The sequence below is a fragment of the Misgurnus anguillicaudatus genome, chromosome 21 (assembly GCF_027580225.2).
Source record: "Misgurnus anguillicaudatus chromosome 21, ASM2758022v2, whole genome shotgun sequence".
Classification (NCBI taxonomy): domain Eukaryota; kingdom Metazoa; phylum Chordata; class Actinopteri; order Cypriniformes; family Cobitidae; genus Misgurnus; species Misgurnus anguillicaudatus.
The window spans coordinates 39903590-39918934 of record NC_073357.2 but is presented as its reverse complement, the minus strand read 5'-3'; the positions used below and the strand labels follow the sequence as shown (position 1 = coordinate 39918934).

Below are 15345 nucleotides of genomic sequence, written 5' to 3'. Positions count from 1 at the left end.
CACATACTGCACGTCACACCACGTTCACTAAAACCAACAAACTATTATCTCAGGAGCTGGTCATCTTTGTTTACAATGCTTAAACAAAAATTATGATAAACCTTATCAACATCCAAGCATGCTTTGTCCCACAGCAGTTTGCCTGTTGTTCTGTGCAAAGGATTTGGCCATACAATGCCTTTTAAAACTTTGCCAGTTCAGAAGTTTTAAACTTTACATGCCTCTCTATCATCACGTCACACACGTAACAGAACAGCTGACGGCAGTGAGTGTACATCAACAGCGCGTGTCTGTGAGGGGGATGTGGCGTGCGTTCGCGTCATACAGCTCGCCGCACTCTGATTGGCTAACGCAACTCACCAGACATGACCGCGCTTGTTTTCTGCAGAGGAAACGCGCGTGTGTTATAAGGTTTGTACTGTGGGTTGATAGAGGCAGTTGAACATAATGTGAACAGATAGCACATCTGAAATAATCTTTTTGTTTGCGGTGCGATTTGCTAAATAGTTTAAGAAGCACAGACGAGAACACAGCCTAGGGATCAAGGTGAGTGTTCAAATCCTATACCATAGCCTATCTACTAAAGGTTTGTTTGCAATATATGCAATTTAAATATATTTTTAACGATTACGATTATAGAGATGCTGCTGAAATGATGTGTCTTGTATCTTACGTTTTAGCATTATTATAAAGAAGTGTAGCCTTCAGTTTTTATTTTGTTTTTAGCTAATTATTCCATCTCTTGTTTTCGCAGTGCCAAATGCCCAAATTAGAGGACCATTGCTGGAGCTGCTCCTGTTCAACCAGTGTGAAGTCTAAGCATCTACCGAGCGCCAGCTGTGTTGTTTGTAAAACGGGTGAAATGATGTCCATCATAACCTCAGTGCTGAGCCATGCATACGGCTCCATGCACAGCCTCCAGTCTGCTAATTTAATTCGACGTGGACTTGTATTATTTATCGTTGGAGTTGTCCTCACATTGGTGTTAAACTTACTTCAGATCCAGAGAAATGTTACATTGTTCCCAGAGGAAGTGCTGGACACTTTGTTTTCGTCCGCGTGGTGGATTCCCCTCTGTTGTGGGACTGCTGCTGGTAAGTCAGAAATAATCAGCTTTGAGTAAACTGTGTGAATCTTGGCCGATGGTCATTTCGCGTATATATTAATAAGACAAAGGCGCGCGTGTATGGGGGAGGAGTATTTTTTTACCACGGTTCTTCTTAACTTGAACGTTATTGTTTTACCAATTCAAACAGTGGTCTGTGGTTCGCTTTTATTATAATGTTTACAATGCCATAAATCACCGACTCGTGCATTTGGGGGCTATTTGTTGACATACCAAAGGCTTATTCGTTCTCGGTTTGTACTGCCCTGGAAACAGCCGGGCATTTGGGGTCATTTTTGGGGTGCTGCTTTTTCATTGGCCCGCTCAGAACGGGTGAGTTGTGAGGAAGGCGCGTGATTGGCTGCGGCGTTGAACATGCCACTTACGCCGAAGGAGAAACACGGAAGTCGTTTGCATAAATGAATAAATTATTCGGTCACGCTCGACTCCTCCCCCTGCATACCAAACAGTCCACGTAGTGGTGATGTGGACACATACCACCAGTCTACATCCTTTTGAATCAGATTTTATGAATTCACCCTTCGCAGTTTGTTTATATATATGACAAAAGGTGAAAACCGACCTTTCTTAATTTCCGTGTTCCAAAAAAAAGGCACCAATGTGTACATTTTATTTATAAGCACTGTTGGTCAAATGTTATTGAATGCATTTTGTTTCCTCTTTTCTCAGCTGTGGTTGGTCTGTTGTATCCCTGCTTGGACAGCCATCTTGGAGAGCCACACAAGTTTAAGCGGGAATGGGCAAGCGTGATGCGCTGTATTGCAGTTTTTGTAGGCATCAATCATGCCAGTGCTGTATCCTTACCAGTGTCATTCTTCAAGCTGTAGACATTGTGGCCAGTGAATATTTAAAAGTATTTGATTGTATGGTGTATGTGTTAATTTAAAATGTCATATTGCACTTATCTCAAGATACACATTTTATACTGTGAATTACAGTTAACACATTCTAAAATTTTATAAATAACCAATTAAAGTAATCAGCTCTTGTAAAGTGCTAAACTAGATCTGCCATATTTCCCTTAATTCGAAGTATCCAATAGAAACTGGACTTTGCCAATAATGTGCAACTCTCACTTACTTTGGCTGCCCTGTCTCTGGGCCTATGGTGGACATTTGACCGATCTAGGAGTGGCTTTGGCTTAGGACTGACCACTGCTCTGTTAGCGACTCTCATTGCTCAGCTGCTTGTCTACAATGGCATCTACCAGTAAGTTGATTGTCATCATGATGTTAAGAAACAAGTATTAATGGGAAATTACAATTCATCAGTTTACCACATCTATATATTTCTGTCCAGTTTGAGAAGAATAATTCATACAGTTTAACCCTAATGTTTGACTTGTTGTTTCAGGTATACGTCTCCAGACTTCTTATATGTACGTTCCTGGCTGCCTTGTATATTCTTCTCCGGTGGTGTGACTGTAGGAAATATTGGGCGACAGTTAGCTATGGTAAGAATAGTTTTGCTACAAACATTTACTAATTATTTTCTAATCTCACTAAACCCTTTCCCTGTCTTTTCTTTTCAATTAAGTCATTTATACAGTATACATGCTCTGTTGTTAGATTATTTAGTATTGCCTTTTAATTCTGTAGTGCTCTGTCTGTACTAGACAGTGAGTCTAGCTTATTTCAGAAGTGAAACTTAAGTGGGCACACCTATAGAAACGAAAGTGAAACTTCAAATGCATACTGAAATGGTTCCCATTTATTCAAAGCAGGGTAAATGCTTTCTTCGTGTAACATACATACATATGTTAGAAACTAAGTAATATTGACAACCTGGTTATTATCATACAGTAGTATTTTAATGTTGATGAAATTTGAAATAATTTATTATATGAAGTAAGTGCCTAATTAAATGTGCACTACTTTCTAAATTATCACTCTGAAATTATCAAGAACTTTTAAATTAAAATGGGACAATTGCGTTCCTTCATAGAGATGCATTTGTTACCAGTCTCTAGTGTTGTGTTGACATCCCCACAATCTTACGCCTGAGCAAAAATGTCATCCTTCGGACATGACCAATAGGGGTGTGAAAGCAGATTACAATCATTGTTTTTCATGCTAATGGTCAGAAAGATGAAGGCAGTAAAGTACTCTGTTTACCTCCGTCAAAAATGAAATGTTTACTGAATGATCTTCTTGGCGTGCATTACGTTCATCAAATAATTTCGCTTTAAATCTGCTTAAAGGTGTAGCGGAGGATTTTCTTGAATTTTAGAAAAGAACCGCCTGCTTTTAAAAAAATGCAGTAGGCTTTATGCCCAGCTGCACTACTTCCTGAAATTCAGCCACCTCCTTGTTTCCTGTCTGCCATTGTTTGTCAGGCTGATTAGTCCAGGTGTGTGTGATTATTTTTGTTTTGACTACTGAGGTCGGGCACCCCTGGATTGACCAGGTTGTCCAATAATGGCAGACAGGAAACTGACTGAAGTTCAGGAGGTGGTGCAGCTGGGCATAAAGCCTATTGCGCAACACTCCTGATTGACAACTGGGGGACCAATAGTCTTGATGATCCACCCGGAAAAAGAAAACCCTCCGTAATACCTTTAATTGTGACCTCAGGCCGTTCAAAAATACCTCTTTGTTGGTATTTCAACCAAAATGCTAATTTACACAAACCATGTCAGACGCATAGAGGGTTTTGCTTGAATAATTGGAATTGGCAGTAGATTATTATTTGTCTCCACTTGCATTATAGGGTGGCCAGTTGGTTTTATAGCAGCTGATCGTTAGAGTGCTATTAAAAGGAGAACTGATACATTAATGCCACATGTCACTCAACATCACCATCTAAGCTTGGATATTTTAGACAGTGCTAAACTGCAAGACAGCATGAATCCATAGAATAGATATGCATGAATACTGAACGAGGAACTTGACCCTTGCTATTTCTCCATCATGTTTTCTGCCAGTCCCTGATACTGATATTGTAAATGATGTCTTTAAATAACAAGGATAGATATAGTTCTGAACTTGATATTACTTTTATTACCTAATACTCTAATTGAATATTCAAGTAATAATAATATAGCTCATTTTATTATCTCTGATTAGCTTTATGTTGGATGTTTAAATGCAACTATAAACTTTTTATAGGTTCTTTAGTGAACAAAAATGGGTGTGATAGGTATCACGCTTAGAACCTTTATCTTAAAACTGTTTACTATTTATTTTTCATATTCTATAGAAACTTTTCTATAACAAAATAACTTTTATTGGAATTTAACGGAAAGGTTCATTTATTCAGGAAACCTGATGGCCAAATTTGTGAGTCTTGTGATGATTGATTGCTCTTGATGTTCTATAAAAGACTGGGTTGGGAGACTGGCCAGCTGCCCATGGGTGGGCCTATGAGGCAGAATACAGTTTTGACCTACGAGGGCCTATCCTATTTTAAAGGGCTGCCTATCCACTCAAGCCTTGTATCATATGTAGTACATACTAATTATAGCCCTTTTTAGGCATCAAGTCTGCTTGTGTATTTCATGAATGTGCCTTAAACATAAGGGAGCGGTTTCCCGGACAGGGACTAGTCCTAGACTAAAATAAATGTAAGAGCTGTCCAAACTGAAAACAACTTGCACTGACATATCTTAAAATACATCAGTGCCCTTTCTTTTGCCTCAAAATGCACACAAGTAATGTTTTTAGTAAGGCATGTTTGTTAAAACTAGTTATTTCATAATTAAACAAAGGCCTAGTCCTGGCTTAAGCTAATACCTGTTCGAGAAATCACCCCAAGAGGTTCAGTTGTTAATTCTTCAAAGCTTAATTCTTCCAAGTTGCGGAGAGCACAATTGTGACCCTGGACCAAAATTGACCCTTATGACTGGTTTGCCCTTTAAAGGGCAATAATCATTTTACTTTGAGTACTTAGAATTGAGTTCCGTTGGACCTTCTTGAGGGCTCTTAACCTTGAGCTGCTTTTAATGTGCATTATTTGGTGTGTTTGCATAATTGCATAATAGTCGTGTTTATACTGCGAGTATGTGAATGTCATGGTCTAAAGCAGTGGTTCTCAAACTTTTTCCGCGTGCGAACCCCCCCCCTCCCCTTATGTACGGTGCATTTCTTTCGTGGCCCCCCCAAAGAAAATGTATGACAAAGAACTGCTCTAAAATTTAACATTTTAATTAAACAAAACATATTAAGTTAAACAAAGTAGTGCTGTTGGTTAGTAGCTGTATTTTTGTTAGGTTTAATTACACAGAATTCATGATAAATTAATGTATTTTATAAAATGTCATAAAACTGGGGCCCCCCTGGCACCATTTCGTGGCCCCCTGGGGGCCCCGGCCCCCAGTTTGAGAACCACTGGTCTAAAGAAATTGGGTACAAAATGCTTATTAAGCAGTTTTTTTATTTAGTTGTGCTCAATATGCTAGTGTTGTATTTTCCTTACTAATTGACTTTCTTTTTCTTCACAGGGCTCCACTGAGAAACCTCACAATGACTAAGCGGGCATCTGAGGTCATGAAATGAGCTTCGATGAGTGCCAAAACGAAGGGCGTGCAAACCGAGATACTGCGTGTCCCTGGAGACAAAGATGTTTTAGTTCAAGCATAACTTGTGCCCTTAATTTCGCTTCTCTTTATAAGAAAAAAAGAAAACAAAGAATGGGTTGGTCGGCGCTGGCCCAGCGTGCCATGAAGAGCACCTTTAAGCAGCCAAAAAAAACTAGCATCCATTACCAGCAGCATCATCATCATCGCTCAACAAAGGCAGTTACTGGTACTATTAGTCTCCTTTTTACCAGGTTGCTGGAGTGACACTGAAGTACTGGATGAAATCCTAACTAGTTTGACTGCTGAAACTGAAAGAGTGCAAAGTAGTGGTGAAGCTGTGTGTATACAAACGAGTGTGCGTGTACTGGTCCGCTAGATAAGACCAGGAAAAGGTGGTGCAGAAGTGCACACTTCATTGTATTTAATTTTTGCTGGAGAACTTAAAGGGAAAATTTTTGACTGTGCAGAATACCTAAAATATCCAAAGAGGTCTGTGTAGGATTAATTGTATTTTTTGAGAACAGATTAGCAGCATTGCTAGGCTCCGATACAGACTGACTACTCAAAGTGTTTCCATGAGTACTAGATTTGATTGCCAATTACATTTTGTGCCGACTGGTTATTGTAGTTAATTGACTGAAGTTGTATTGTTTTCTTTGTGGCTAATGCACACCAAAAGTAAAACTAGAAATAATCAAGTAACACATTGAAATCAGAATCAAACATAAGTTCAAAAATGTCAAAGGTGGCTCTCTTTTTTATTATTGTAAACTCAGACAGGTTGAAAAATAATGTTTCCTGCGGCCTCCAATGTTTGCAATCTGTGATTGCCTTTGTATTAAAGAATTGAGTGCTTTTGTCACTTCCCCAGCACAGTAATGCCTCTTTCTTAATAACTTCATTGTGTATTGCTTATCACATGTAGCCAGTCCTGTATCTAATCTGAAGAGGTATTACTGAGCTAGAGTGTAGGTTTGGGGTCTTGGCAAGCTAAGTGCAATCAGTTACAATGAGACTGGTATTCTTTCATATTTATTACTTTTTAATGTTCAGGTGTCCCAGGTGACTCAGATGCAGTACAGAAACAAACCAGCAATAAACGCATTGTTTATATGTATATGTGAAGTGTGATGCAAACTCACTTTTAAATGTCACACAAAAGGATACTCTTAAACTGAAACCAATGACCATGTTTTTTAAAGTGTGGTGTATGTCCTTACTAGGTTTAGTAAGTTTGGGAAAAAACATGTTTAAAACTGTTTTAAATGTTTAAAATCGTGATAAAACTGGTCACAGGCTCTTTGAGAACCTCTGCAAGGAAGGAGAGCTATAAAATTGAATGAAAGCTTTATTTAGAAGAGAATAAGAAATGCAATGATGTTTCTAGTTGAGTTTGCATGTTTGTCTTTACCATTTCAATTGTATGATTTTTATCCTGGGTTCAATTATGAATGAAAATAAAATTGTGTGCTGAAAAGGCTTTGTTCATTCACTCTATACATTATAATCATATGAACACATCATTAATATAATATTTAATTTAAAATATAAATTCATGAATAAACATAATTTATGTGTAAATAATTATAGTATTTGCTTGATATGAGCTTAACATATCTTTAAGATTATTTTTTATGTACACAGTATTATGAATTTTGTGATTTTAAACTGCATATTGAAAAACCTTAAGGTAAAATGTAATGCTGGTGTATTAAAATCTCATCAAAATTCATCATTCACTTTAATATTTAGGTCCCAGAAAGTCAAGCTGAAATGCCTAATAACCTCTGGCCCAGAAGCCTGTTCCCTTTTTAAGATGTGCCCTGAATATTTGCAAAGTTTTTCACACCGTGTCAACATCCACCACACTTTTTGCGCAATTTACAGCATTCCAATTATGATTTATTAGTCTTAATGCCCCAAAACCATATAGAAACATGGCATGTCAATCACAACACTATTTTATTTTTTTTAATACTGCTTTTAACAATTTTTCTATATGCAAAATCTGACTGAAAATAAGGCAATAAAACACAAAACGGTTTTAGCTTTTATTTAGAAAATTTGATGAATGTATTACATTTGTACATTTATACACAGTATATAAATTTTCATATTACAGTAATTGGTTCAAATATGTTAAATCTGAAATGCCATTAGATTTTATTACTGCAATATTTATTGTCTTTGACCATCATTCTCTGGTTTCTGATGTCTTATTTTGTCCTTCACTGCCACCCATATTAGCTTTCCCTCTTAGGGTTCATCCATTTATACTCAAGAACAAATATGTGTGTCCATCTACATCAGGGATGGGCAACCTCGGTCCCGGAGGGCCGGTGTCCTGCAGAGCCCAGCTCCAACCAAGCAGCTAATTAAGGTCTTACTACTCATACTAGAAACTTTTAGGCAGGTGTGCTGAGGTAAGTTAGAGCCGAACTCTGCAGGACACCGGCCCCCCAGGACCGAAGTTGCCCATCCCTGATCTACATACAAAACACTAAATGCATGAATTTGGGTTCGGTAGGCCTATACAACTAAAATAATGTCAATACGTGTTTCCAGAGCCTGAAAGCACTGAATTTAACTAGTCAACATTTGAAGTGGATCAAAAAAGTTAATCAAAGTTGTCCAAAGACAAGAACGGGTATTGGTTTTAAGACAACTTTTATAAAAAGTTTTGATCCACTTCAAATGTTGACTAGTGAAGCTCAAGTTGTATATTCTGACTCAGCAGGGGCGGTGTGTGCTGTTGAGGGAGTTTACCCATCAGTATAGATGTTTCCATAGTAACAGAACCAAATACTACCATGTGACTACTTGCCAAAAATCGGACTGTGCCATATACATTTTTTTTTATTATCTGTTGCATAAATCGACTAAGATGAAATTCTGCCCTCCATCGACCAGTTGAATTCTTCCAAATAATTTCAGTAGATGGCAGTATTGCGCATTTTTCAAGAGCTTTACATGTCATTTATGAGTACCCCTCCTTGATGGCTCGTTAAGTGTAAGTGTTATAAATCTGTTCTGAATATACAACACGTTTAAAGGTTTTAACACTGCATCTAACCACAGGTTGTTTTATGAGGCTGTCTCTGAAAACTGCACATCTGTTCCCTACTTATCTCAAGCATATGTTAAATATCAGACAACCAGTTGTGCCGATCAACAGTTTTACAGCCCAAAACTAGAAAGAACAGCAAAACAACTGTGTGGAATTTTCATGTGTTTGTATGGGGATGACAGCAGCTTTAACAGGCGTTGAGGTTTTTAGATTGCTCTTTGGCCCTGGGTAAAGGCCCACCCACTGTTCCTCTAATGGAAAATGATTCAGTCAAACGGACGAGAAAACAGAATTGCAATTACCCAGACTTACTGAACTCACCCCTGACGTTTCTTTGGCTTCTGACTGAACTAGCACAGGAGTACAAGGGGATGAAGAAGTAGGCCTACAGTAGAGAGAGAGAGAGAGAGAGAGAGAGCTTTCTCAATTTACAAAATGATCTTAAATTAGGCTGTGAAGTAATTTCTACCTCAGTCAACACTGTCATTGACTCTGGATTGATGTGTGCATGTTAAGCCAAAATGACAATATCTCTCTTCACTCCCTCACTCAGCGCCTCATCACCGTCTTACTCAATCTTTGAGGGTATCAAGATAATGAATTGAAGAATTAGACCTAATGGGACACAGACCAGCGACGGTGTAACAGGAGGATGCAAAAACAGAGCACCATTTCAGTCCAAATTGCCCGCGATGCCATTCAAATGCCAGCCTGGCATTTAAATGTGTCTCATCCCTCACCACTGACCAGGACTCCCATTCGCCTCAGTCAGTCTGATTCAGCGCTGATTCTTCTAATTGGTTTATGAATTGCATGGCGGATTCAAAAGACAAACACTCTTATAGTACAGAGGTGTGCATATTTAGAGTATATGCTATAATAAGGGTCAAGGTCACATCCTGATAAATATAAGTCTTCCTCAGAGCAAGCAAATCTATAATCAACAATCATGGTGCATAATGATCTTAACATAACCACCCGAAAAAATATGCACTTCTAAGATATTTTTATTGGCGTTAATGTACATTAAAATACTTCACATCATCTCTAAGTTACATAATGGAAAAGTTTAGAACGACGGTTTAAAAAACAGCTTTAATCTTCAAGTGCTGAATTGCACAGATGCGAAGCTTTGAGTAGGAAAGGTAAGTATCAGGTTATGACACATGAAGCGACTGATCCGCACAGTGCAAATGAATCAACACATGGCATTACTGACTGGGATTAACTGACTTGCTGCCACTATTACAACCTAATCAAGCAACACGCAAACACAATCTACACATACTTATGCTGCAAAAACCATGCTGTTCAGTGTTCACTCATTTCAATATCCATGCTAATTGATACAGTTTATTAGATAAAATAACGTTACGCAGCTTTGTGTCTACTGTCAAAGACAAGTATCGCGGAATATGGTTTTTTTACTTGAAATTCGAGTTTAGTGTTTTTAAACTTAATTCCAAAGATCAATCTTTGGGGTTGCCTTAACCCTTCATTACCTTGGGCTACTAACACCTGGCACTCCGCTGCTAATTTATTAAAAATAATTAAGTAATTAAAACAGCCAAACCATGAACGTTATGTTTTTGTATGTAGTTTTTTATACAAACTGAACAACTTCTTGGCGAAAAATAAGTAGCCTATAATCTGGTCTTTTAAATATCAAAAACAACCATTAAACAATAAGCAAGAAAGACTGTCCCGAATTCACCGATAAAAACAATATTAACCCTGTTGTAGCATTCGATCTTTATCGAAAAACAGTGTCATTATCAAAGTCATCTTCATGTTCATGGCCTTACATTGCACTTTCACCTTTTGAAAGCAGAAGAGACAACAAAAACACAAGAAAATACAGTGCAGCTTTAAGGGGAATCCTCTAATATTAACCTATTTGGGCATAGATTACTCTCATAATTTACTTTTGGTCTTGTTCCGCCCTCGAATGCATTAGTGAATATAATCTTTATCAGATATTTTATCTGTTAATTCACGTGAGTGCCTTGGCATAAAGCATATTCGGTTTAAAGACATTTTAAAGCATTATAGCATTTATTCTACGTGTCTTAATGTCGAATATAAATTAGTTGGTAAAATAATTTAAAGTAATACTTTAGTAATTTTTTGTCTTCGAATTCTACTTCAAATTTACTAAAATAATTTGACATATCACTGTTCAAGGGATAGAAAGGTTAGTGGAATATTTTACAATTAAAGGAATAATACAGAGAAGTACAAAACAGGGAACTGGAGAAAAAAGATTAGTGTGTGAAAGATGGTGAAATGACGCATTCCCTATCACAAAGCAGGAGAGCAGATGTGGATGGAGCGGGTTCCGGTCGAGTACAGACGTACAAAAGACGACTCCAACTTTCTCATAGGGGCACTGGAAAGGGGACACATGGGTGAAAAAGATTTCAGACGTAGAAATCTATTCTGCAAAAAAAACGTGTTGCTTAAACTGCTTTAAAACTTTAGATCTAATGGAAAAAAATATGTAATGAGACTCGACTGTACGGTACAGTACATTGCAAAATAATACTAAAAATAAACGTAAACAGGGTTCTTCGAAATAATGCCAAACAAAATCAATTTCTGGTTCCCCAAAGAACCTTTCAGTCAAAGGTTGCTGAAAGAACCACTTAGGTATTACCTGTTATAGTATGGAGAACCTTTATCCACTGCAAAGAATGTCACTTGGAACAATAAAGCCAGAAAAAAGAACCTTTTGGAGCTTTTTTTTAGAGTAGGCATATTAGATCCTTCACCTAAAAACCTTTAAGGATGATTATTATAAATTATTCTTTACTGTTAGGAAATATTAATATACATTCAAACATTCTTTAATTTAGGCATAGCTGCACGAAACTGATCAATTTGAAAGCATCCTTGTAGCATTTTCTCAAAAGTGCCCAAAACGTTACACAGTATACACTTTTAAATATAAAGGTGTTTAAAGGGTTCTTTACATGGATGCCATAAAACATTCAGTCAAGGGTTCTTTAAAGAATCATTTTTTCTTTTTATAGTCTAAAGAAGCCTTTATTTTACCACAAAAACCCTTTGTGAAATAGAAAGGTTCTTCGAATGTTAACGGTTCTTTTATGGAATCGTTTAGTCAAAACGGTTCTTCTATGGCATCGTAGTTACGTTGTTTCAAAAAACTTTTTTCACTGAAACAGTATATTATTCCATCAGGTCTATGCCTTTTGATTGGCAACTGCAAAGGTCTCGTTTAGATCGTATTTAGGAAACCCTCTCAGCTGTGGTCAAAACAATTATGTTAAGGGTTAGGTTAAAGGTGGGGCACAGGACACATGGAATCAACCTCTTCTCTATATATGCAAGCTAAATCTGAGGATGATTAGGCATGCCACACACGAAGAACATCCTAAACTATTTTCATTTCTCACTAGCAAACAGTAATAAAAAGCCCACAAAACATTAAAAACTAGATAGACTCAAATGTAAGAGAGGTTATGTTAAAAAAATCTAAATGCATGAAAAACGCCATAGTTTTCATTACGAATTAATTTGCCACATTTAAAAGCGCTTGTACAGACAGTTTGGATAAACTGAATTACACCTAAAAACTACATAGATTTTGTGTTTGCATAGCCTACACCTTACAAAGTGACTGAACGGTTGAGCAACAAGTGCACAGTGGCTTTGAGGTGGGCAAAGTGTTTAGAGACAAGTGTTTACTGCGCACATGTCACCCGCCACACTTGTTGCGAGGGTCGTAAACAATTAAAAGCGCGCAGCACAGGTGCAAACGGCATTTGAAGAATCCAAACACCCGCGAAGTTTCCAGGACAGAGCCATGTGACCCACCCACATGTGGAGCACGAGCTGTCTAATGCAAGTTGTTTATCGGTAAGCACAATGCTTTTCTCGACTGCCCATATATCTTGAAGATCTAAGCTGATTTTTTCATGGTTTTGTCCATGACACACCCTCCACTCACGCGAGTCTTTTTGTTTGAATGGAAACGCAAAGCCTCTCGAGTGCTATAGCCACCACGTGGTGTTTATTAGTAACTGTCACAAGTAAGTCGTCCCAACACGTGAAATGTCCATATACACTTAATCCCTTTGCCGGTGTAAAGCAAACCCATTTGTTTAAAAGAAAGAAAATATGAGGAAATTTGTTTTACATTAAAAAACAATTTTAGTTGTATATTTGGTGTTGAAAAATAAAATTAGTTTTTAACAGCTTTACATCTTAACAATGGGATGGACTTTAATTATAAGCAAATGAAACTTAACCTAAACAAAAAGTTATTTTCTATGCATTTAAAACTGATTGCATTAATTGCATTGTAAATTTGTCAGCTAAAGTTTAGAAGTAGACCTAGTTTAATAGTGATTGCAACATCACTGACATTTAGCAAGTAAAATATAGAAATAGGGAATTACCCTCAGTATTATTAACGAATCCCCGTCGCAATGTTGGAAGCCAATCTGCCGCAGAGTCAGCAGATATCGAGCCTGCTATGGTTATGCGTGTGACCAACTTTATGTAAACTTGTAACTTTTTATGACAGAAAATAAAATAAACTTTTAACTTTTAATTCATCAAATTACATTGGTAGAAAAAAATTTTTTGGTGAAGACAAAAACTGCTGTTTTAACTTGAAAATTGACTACTGAAGAACAATTAAATGGTTACAAAAATAATGTTTTTGTTTTATTTCGTAAAAAAACGAATAAAACAAATAAAAAATAACGTCTGACAAAATGTCAGTTGTTTTACGTGGCGTATTTCATTTGAAACCAAAAGCAAGTGCATTCATAAGGGCTAATTACAATTGCACTGCAACAAGTAGCCTAAAACTAATCTTCATAAAAACTGATTGTAACAGCGCAGACAATTAGAAACGGGATTTATTTTTCACTTTCACAAAAGTTCTTGACAACTGAGCACAAATCAGTTAGAAAAAAATACGTTTGATCTGAGAGGTTAATGAAATATAATTTGGACTGACGTGGCTGAGTGGCAGTTTTAATGAGAGTTTTCACGGTGATAAAATGCTTGATATTTGTGAAAGTGAATTTGCACCTGTGGCACTTTAAATATCTTGCATTTGCAAACCCAACCCAAAATGTATGAAAATATTATCAAATATTAATACAAATCTTGATTATACAGTTATTAAAAATGGTTCCACTCAATCACGTAAAAACGTGTTGTCCTTCTGATTCACTGAAATCTTTGAGGCGGGAATGTCTCTAAAGTGATACAAGGCAAACGCTTTGACTATAAATAAAGCCATTTTCAAAAAAAAAGTCTCAAGATGAGAGCAGCATTCAATTAGCTTGATCCCATCTAAAGAGCCTTAATTAGGTTTGTGGAGGACGCCGCATGCACGGTGGGTCAGGCAGCGAGGCTGTTTAGTCTGAAAGGAGATTTATTTACGCCAGGGCGATCAGACGCTTTATAATTAAAGGCATTAAAACCTATCAACTCTATCCTCCCAGCGTTTTCAAAGTGTCTACTCTGCTAGGACCCGGACCCCGACAGTGCTCTGGCTTTGAAGGAATCTGGATTTAAAACAAGAAGTATCAGTCAGGCATTTAGACCAGTACCCACAATGGCATTTCACAGGTCAAAATGTAGGTGGTGAATATTTAATTCGCTTTGTCAGATATGATGTAATGTAAATATTATTCGAATAGTAACATGTAGAGGTCTTTACACATGTTTTGGGAAAGAAAACATAATAACTGTCATCGTGTTTCCCCATATAAGACTGGATTGGATTCTGCACGGCATGGTGTCAGGACTCAAATCACAGGCGTGCTTTTGACTGGCCATGGTGTGTGTGTGTGTGTGTGTGTGTTTGAGAGTGAGAGAGTTGGGGGGGTGTTATCCTTATAGGGCTGCGATTTCTATGATCTCGAAATCTCGCGCACACACCAGCGCGTCCATTCACAAATCAACTCAGTGCGTCAGCACCTATTGTAGTGACCACTGTGACGTGTTGGAGTTCAAGAGAACGCACAGACAACTAATGTTTAAACATCAGATGTATCTCACCTAACATGATACAATGTCCAATTTAAGTTGAAATCCATTCAAATATAACAGTGTGCTGACTCTCTCCACCATTTATTGATAGATATCTTATATATAGTGGGTTCTTGGGACTATAATACAGTAGAAAATTAGGTAACCAGCCATTTCAAAGGCAAACACTAGTTGGTGCTAGATTTTATTTTAATCAAAATAAACCAAGCACTGGACTGTCTGTGAGCCTGTTTGGTAGAAACTAAATAAAAAAAAAATTTTGACAGCAGCCTTTGGAACATTTTGCCTTCAGAGTGTGATAAATATTTGTATTTTCCATAGAGTTACAATCCTGAAACACCAAACAGCCTTTTACTCTGCATAACCGACAGCATATTTCAGTTAGGGTTCAAAAAGTTATTTTAATTGGCTTCCATTTATTTCAGTTTTAAAAAATGTTTTAAATTCTGCAGTGAACCTTTTAATGGCTTTATAGTTTATCACAGACAAAATACGGCAAGACACCTTTATGTAACCTATAAATGTCTATAAATATGTACAAAATCACCCACTTTGACAGTCTTCGTTTCATCAATATAGCATCAACAACTGCACGGATAAACC

At 37.2% G+C, this 15345-nt stretch overlaps 1 protein-coding gene and 1 long non-coding RNA gene across 2 annotated transcripts in view; one reads left to right on the top strand and one right to left on the bottom strand.

Moving 5' to 3' along the window:
- The window catches only part of LOC129446175 (uncharacterized), a 53641-nt gene that overhangs the window by 20062 nt on the left and 18234 nt on the right, over positions 1–15345 (bottom strand). The window lies entirely within an intron of this gene.
- Positions 372–6087, top strand: insig1 (insulin induced gene 1). The gene is made up of 6 exons (XM_055207116.2): positions 372–546; positions 755–1094; positions 1796–1920; positions 2169–2335; positions 2480–2579; positions 5565–6087. The coding sequence occupies exons 2-6, from the start codon at positions 761–763 to the stop codon at positions 5592–5594; spliced, it is 756 nt and encodes a 251-aa protein (XP_055063091.1). The 5' UTR covers positions 372–546; positions 755–760; the 3' UTR covers positions 5595–6087.